The sequence below is a fragment of the Chlamydotis macqueenii genome, unplaced genomic scaffold, assembly GCF_036417535.1.
Source record: "Chlamydotis macqueenii isolate bChlMac1 unplaced genomic scaffold, bChlMac1.mat HAP1_SCAFFOLD_160, whole genome shotgun sequence".
In the NCBI taxonomy this organism is placed as follows: Eukaryota; Metazoa; Chordata; class Aves; order Otidiformes; family Otididae; genus Chlamydotis; species Chlamydotis macqueenii.
The window spans coordinates 32,784-39,519 of NW_028239054.1; the positions used below are offsets into that span (position 1 = coordinate 32,784).

At 64.9% G+C, this 6,736-nt stretch overlaps 1 protein-coding gene across 1 annotated transcript; it reads right to left on the reverse strand.

Annotated features, from left to right (window-relative positions):
- Positions 1-2,977: 2,977 nt before the first annotated feature.
- LOC147596108 (mucin-3A-like) lies at positions 2,978-4,684 on the reverse strand. Its single transcript, XM_086771663.1, has 8 exons — positions 4,626-4,684; positions 4,182-4,330; positions 3,995-4,060; positions 3,739-3,901; positions 3,465-3,626; positions 3,284-3,384; positions 3,132-3,190; positions 2,978-3,016 (listed from the first exon to the last, which is right to left on the reverse strand). The coding sequence occupies exons 1-8, from the start codon at positions 4,682-4,684 to the stop codon at positions 2,978-2,980; spliced, it is 798 nt and encodes a 265-aa protein (XP_086627789.1).
- Between the last annotated feature and the right edge of the window lie 2,052 nt (positions 4,685-6,736).

Below are 6,736 nucleotides of genomic sequence, written 5' to 3' on the forward strand. Positions count from 1 at the left end.
CCCCCCACGACCACCTCCAGCACCTCTGAACCCACTGTGATGGCCACCAGCACCTCGGAACTCACCATAGATCCATCAGCTCTGGGTCCACCACTGTTACCAGCTCCTCCAAACCCACCATGACCACCTCCTGCACATTTGAACCTACCATGATGGCCACCAGAAACCCAGAACCCACTGTGATGGCCACCAGCACCTCCAAACCCACCACAGACACCATTGGCTCTGGGTCCACCACCGTTACCAGCTCCTCTGAACCCACCACGACCACCCCCAGTACCTTTGAACCCACCACGATGGCCACCAGTGCCTCCTTGCCCAGCACTGACACCACCATGAGGAAGAGCAGAACTGGAACCAGAGGTGGACCTCAAAGTCAACCACCCTCAACTGAACCCATACCAGCTTCTGGGCTGCTGGCCTGAGCTTAAATGCAGCTCCTGGGCCAATGAGGAGAGGGTGGAGGTGCCAAGTGAGGCCCGTCAGGGTAATTAAGGCTCGTTAGTGCCCCGAGAAGCCTGAGCGTGTGATGCCCAGCAGCAGCGTGGAGGGGTTAGTGGTGGTGGGGTGGGAGGAGTAGATGAGCTCCTGGCTGCTCAAAATGGCTGGAGGACGTTTCTCCCAGTTCCTTTGCAACAAGCCCCAAAGTCATGGGTGTCAACTGGAGATACCGGGCCTCACCCCCATCTGGTGACCTCCCAAGCCCAGGAGAAGCTTGACAGCATCGCAGCGGACCTGTGGGGAAGAGATTCGCGTGGCCGAACTGCACCAATGGTACCAGTGAACTTCCCAGTGAGGCGATGGGGAGGAACTGGGTGATCTGTGGGGTGGGGGACAGCTTCCCACCCACCTAAAACCCCACAGCCGCTCCTGGGAGTCAAAACCCCTGAGCTGCAGCAAGATCTTGCTCCACAGGCATCCAACCCTCCTGGTGCAGATCCAGGCCCATCTCCAAGCTTCTCTCCACGTGGAAATGGGTCAAAAAATCCACGTTGGAGCTCCACGGGCGTCCAACCCTTCTGGTGCACCTCCATGCCCACCTCCGAGCTTCTCTCCACACGGAAATGGGTCAAAATCTCTCAGTTGGAGCAGGGTCTTGCTCCACAGGCGTCCAACCCTTCTGGTGCACCTCCATGCCCACCTCCGAGCCCATCTCCACACGGAAATGGGTCAAAACCCCCAGGCTGGAGCAAGATCTTACTCCAAGCGGGGTTTGAATTTGCAAAATTGGGGTGGGGGAGGTTGTTTCTGGGGGTCCCAGCTAAGCGTTCACCCCTCTCCATCATCCCTTCTCCACAGCTGCCATGAGACCAGTATCTACTGGTACCACGGCGATGGCTGCAAGACCCACGGCGGTGGGGTTGGGCTTGGCCATGGGGGGTCCCGGTGGTGATGGTCGCCATCCTCACCGGCTTCCTCTTCCTGGCACGGGGACACCCCAATTTCTGCCGACACCCTCTCTGTTTGTCCCCCCCCCCCCCCCGACCCCCACCCCACCCTGGCAGGTCCGGTTACGGAGGTAGGGTGGGGGGCAGCACCCCCCCACCGCCCCCCCCGGGCGTCGCCGTTGGGTGGGGTCTGTCCCAGCGCCGTGGGGGAGGCCGGACCCTCTTCCGGGGGGGTCTTTGGTCCCGTACTGGGGGTCCTCGTCGTGTTCGCGTCAGCATTTTTGGGGGGGGGGGTCACCCTACTTTTAGGGTCGTGACCTTCGCCTGTTGTCGTCACCTTGCACCCGTTGGCACTTTGGGGTCACGACGCCCCCTCCAGGGTCACGCCCCCACTTCCCTCCCTCCCCAAACTCACTTCGAGGCTGGGGATCCCCCTCCCTCCCCCCACAGCCCCAAAACTGGGGCTGGACCCCTCCTTTTTTCCCGGTAAAGACACTGGGACGGCACTGGCCATAGTGGTTTGTACTGGGACAACCCCAAAGCGGATTTGGGGAGGGGGCAAGAGGCCGTTCCTGCCCCTTTTGCAGCCCTTTTTGGGGCTGACACCCCCGCCCCCCACCCACGGGCGCCCGTTCCCCACGCGGGACCTTCCTACCCCGCCCCAGAAACTGCCCGGTAAGACGGCGGCCACGCCCGCCCGCACCCTCGAGGTATTTTCGGCAGCGTCTGGACTTTGTCCCCCCCCACTCCCTGCCCCCGACACCTCCAGGGTGCCGGGCGAGGCGGAAAAAGAAAATAAAATCGCTAATTTTAGCGCTCGGGGAACGGGGGCGGGGGCGTCGATCGGCCGGAGGGCCCAAGCGCTGGCACGCGAGCGCGGCCTCGCTTCCGCCTTTCGCAGGCCCTGCGTGGGAACGGCGCTGACCCCGGGGTGACGATCCGCGCGGGGCGGAGGCGGCGCCCAGGTGGGTGCCCCCCCCCCCCCTTTCGGCCCCCCTGTTTCCCTGCGTGTCCCGCTGCCCGCGGGTGCCGCCGCCTCGGGACCCCCTGGATGTCCCCCCACTCCGAAGCCGCCGCGGCCGCCCTCCGCCCCACGGCCCTTTGTCCCGTTCACGCGGGGAGGGGGAGCGGGAGACTCCCTGGGCCGATTTTTAACGCCCGGGGTGGGGACGGGGACAAATTCCCCCACGTGCGTCACCCGTTGGACTTGCACCTTTGGGTGCTCCTTGTTTCTCGCTCAGCGATTGACTCATTCTGAATAATTTTTTTTTCCCCCTCCTCTCCTGTTTCGGGGGGGGGGGGGGTGGTTTTGACACCACACGCGGCCCCATCCTTCAGCCAACCCCGTGGCCCCGCGGCCCCTCACCCCACCCCCCGATGGCCTCGCGCGTCCCCCCCACCCCGCAGCACGTGGGAGCGGGCAGGTGACAATAAAATTAGTGGTTTATTCGGCTATAAAAAAAAAAAAAAAGTGCAATAGTGAACAGGGAGGAAGAGGAGGGCGGAGTCCTCGGCGCGCGCCGTCCTGAGACCCCCGCCCGTCCCCGTGTCCCCACGTCGCCCCCCTCTCCGCTCGCCGGCGGCTCCGCTCAGGAGACGACGATCCGGGACGGTCGCTGGATGTGGATCTGGGGAGGAAGGAGAGATTTGGGGGGGGGTGGGGTTGAGATGGTGGGGGGGGTGGGTGCGCCCACCGCAGCGGGCGGGGGGACGGCGTTAGGGTCCCGGGGACGCGACGCCCACCTCCTGCGAGGTGTCCACCTTCTCCAAGTCGACGTAGGCGGCGCTGGGGGTGTCCGAGTCTGCGGGGTGGAAGGAGAGGTGACGTGGACCCCCAGGGGTGTCGAACCCCCCACCCCCAAAACCACAACCCCCCCCCCCCCAAGCCCCGTTACCTTCCCACGTCGCCGCTTGGTTGCCGGCGGCAAAGCCCTCCGAGCCGGTCCACCTCTCCTCCTCGTTGCAATACAGCTCGGAGCGGGACGTCAGCTTCGCCCTGCGCCGCGGGGACGGGGGCGGGTGAGACCTCCACCCCCGCCGGGGACCCCCCGGCACCCCCACGCCCACCCCACTTGCCTGTACTCCTCCTTCTGCCTCCGAACCCGCACCAGGAAGACGGTGAAGACGGCGACGGCCACCACCAAGATGGCCGCCGGCACGGCTGCGGCCACCCCCACCTTGCTGACCCGGGACCCGCAGGCGCTGTCCTGGTACCAGAACGCCGACGGCTCCCAGCACCTGGCGGGACCGTCCGGGCCGTGAGGGTGATGCCCCGGGCCTTCACCCCAAAACCCAGCGGGGGGATGGGAGGGGCGCCCTTTTTGGGGTGGGTACGTGACGGGCTGCTTACTCGCACTGCGGGCCCCCGCGCGTCACGACGCAGTCGCCGTGGATGCAGGTGTAGTTGTCGGTGGAGCGCCTGTCGCACCGCGTGATGCAGACCACACCGGTGGCAGTGACGAACGGGGAGTAGTGCTGCCGGAAGTCCTCCTCGACGTGGCTGTCGCACAGATCTAACGGGAGGAGACGGTCGGCTCAGGGGGCGCGGCGACGCGGTTTCGAGGGGGTCCCGGCGCGGGGCCGGACGTCCCACCGGGCTCGCTTACTTGTTTCCACCTCTTCCACCTTGTAGTGGGTGACGTTGGTGTACGAGGAGTTGAAGCAAAAAGCGCCTGGGGTGGGGAGAGGAGATGCTGGTGGGCGCCCTCGGGCACCACCCACCCCACCCCGGGTGGGACGGGGGGCCTCGGGGCCCGCCGAGGCGCGGGCGGGGGGACCGCCGGCGTCACTCACAGTCGTCTCCTTGGCAGCTTTCGTTGCAGCTGGTGTAGTTGTTGAAGGCGCTGACGAGGCTCTGGGAGATGCTCTCCACCGTCTCGTTGGCCGTGCTGCTGGCCGGCACGCTCAGGAGGACCGTGTAGTTCACCACCACGCTGCCGTTGCTGCAAGAAGGGGCGCGCCGGTGGCTCGGCTGAGGTCCCCACGCTGCGGGGGGCTCAGCTGGGACCGGTTTGGGGTCCCCGGCGTGGAGGGGACAGCATGGCCACAGTTACGGGGGGCTGGACCATCCTGGAGGAGCCCCGGGCCGTGGAGGGAAGCGGACACCCCGTCCATGGAGAACATCACCTCCAGTTGACCCCCGTGGGTCCCTTCACCCCAAATCACCCTCCCGCAGCAGCTGGAGGGGGTCGGTACCCCATGAGGACGCGCCGCCGTGGGTCGCTGGTGGGCGCTCACCTCAGGTCGTGGATCACCACGTCTTGGTAGCCCTCTACGTATTTGTAAACCTCCCTCATCTGGAAGACAAAGAGAAGGCGTGGGGAGATCCAGGCACCAGCCCCGCCCCAGCCCCAGGTATCTCCCCAAAACGCCGTCCCTTGCGACACCGCGCCCTGACCTTCTCCTTGAAGTCCTTCTCAAAGTTCTGGAAAGCTTTGGAGGACTTATCTTTGAGATCTTCCGTGAAATTCCTGTTCTCGACCTTCGTCCTCATCTCCACCGTCGCGTTCATCACCACTTGGTCAAGCAGAAGGAGACCCATAAGCCCACGTCCTCATCAAGGACCAGGTCAATCCCTCCATGGTGGCCCCAATCCCAAGGTTGGTCCCTCTGTGGTGACCCCAACCCTGTTCCCAGGTTGGTCCATTCACGGTGGCCCCATTCCTGGGTCAATACCTCCACGGGGGCCCCAGTCCTGCATCAGTCCCTCCATGGTGGCCCCGTTCCCAAGGTTGGTCCCTCTGAGGTGACCTCAGCCCAGGTCCCGGGTTGGTGACCCCCCCATGGTGGCCCCGGGGCAGCGTGGCACACCTTGGGGTGGCTTCCCTACCGTCTTTGATCTCGATGGTGTCCTTGGCTAAGTGGCACTCGGAGCCGTGGAAGTTCTCGGTGCACTCACAGTCGTTGTTGACCCAGGTGCCACCGTTTTGGCAGATGGGGATCTCGCAGTGGGTGCCCTTGAACCCGCCAGGACATTTGCAAAACCTGCCATCCCACGTGGCCCCATTCTGGCACTGACCTGGAAGAGGCAACCGAGGACATGGGCGCAGCCTGGAGAAACGCCAGGAGCGCGAGGCCACCTGGAGAAGAAGCAGGGAAGGGCAGGAGGTCAGGGGGCAGGGAAACGGCGAGGCAGTGCCACCAGGGAGGAAGACTCACCCGGATTGGTGGTGGTCGGAGCGGCGGTGGAGGTCCTGGTGGTGGTGGTCGTGGTGGAGGCGGTTGAGGTCGTGGTGGTGGTGGGAGTGGAGGTCGTGGTGGTGGTGGGAGTGGAGGTCATGGTGGTGGTGGGAGTGGAGGTCGTGGTGGTGGTGGAGGCGGTGGAGGTCATGGTGGTGGTGGGAGTGGAGGTCGTGGTGGTGGTGGGAGTGGAGGTCGTGGTGGTGGTGGGAGTGGAGGTCGTGGTGGTGGTGGGACTGGAGGTCGTGGTGGTGGTGGTGGGAGTGGAGGTCATGGTGGTGGTGGGAGTGGAGGACGTGGTGGTGGAGGCAGTGGAGTTCGTGGTGGTGGTGGGAGTGGAGGACGTGGTGGTGGACGTGGTGGAGGTTGTGGTGGTGGAGGCAGTGGAGGTCGTGGTGGTGGGAGTGGAGGCTGTGGTGGTGGTGGGAGTGGAGGACGTGGTGGTGGGAGTGGAGGCTGTGGTGGTGGTGGGAGTGGAGGTCGTGGTGGTGGTGGGAGTGGAGGTCGTGGTGGTGGAGACGATGGAGGTCATGGTGGTGGTGGGAGTGGAGGTTGTGGTGGTGATGGGAGTGGAGGTTGTGGTGGTGGAGACGATGGAGGTCATGGTGGTGGTGGGAGTGGAGGTTGTGGTGGTGATGGGAGTGGAGGTCGTGGTGGTGGTGGGAGTGGAGGTCGTGGTGGTGGTGGGAGTGGAGGTCGTGGTGGTGGTGGGACTGGAGGTCGTGGTGGTGGTGGTGGGAGTGGAGGTCGTGGTGGTGGTGGGAGTGGAGGTCGTGGTGGTGGTGGGACTGGAGGTCGTGGTGGTGGTGGTGGGAGTGGAGGTCATGGTGGTGGTGGGAGTGGAGGACGTGGTGGTGGAGGCAGTGGAGTTCGTGGTGGTGGTGGGAGTGGAGGACGTGGTGGTGGACGTGGTGGAGGTTGTGGTGGTGGAGGCAGTGGAGGTCGTGGTGGTGGGAGTGGAGGCTGTGGTGGTGGTGGGAGTGGAGGACGTGGTGGTGGGAGTGGAGGCTGTGGTGGTGGTGGGAGTGGAGGTCGTGGTGGTGGTGGGAGTGGAGGTCGTGGTGGTGGAGACGATGGAGGTCATGGTGGTGGTGGGAGTGGAGGTTGTGGTGGTGATGGGAGTGGAGGTCGTGGTGGTGGTGGGAGTAAAGGTCGTGGTGGTGGAGGCA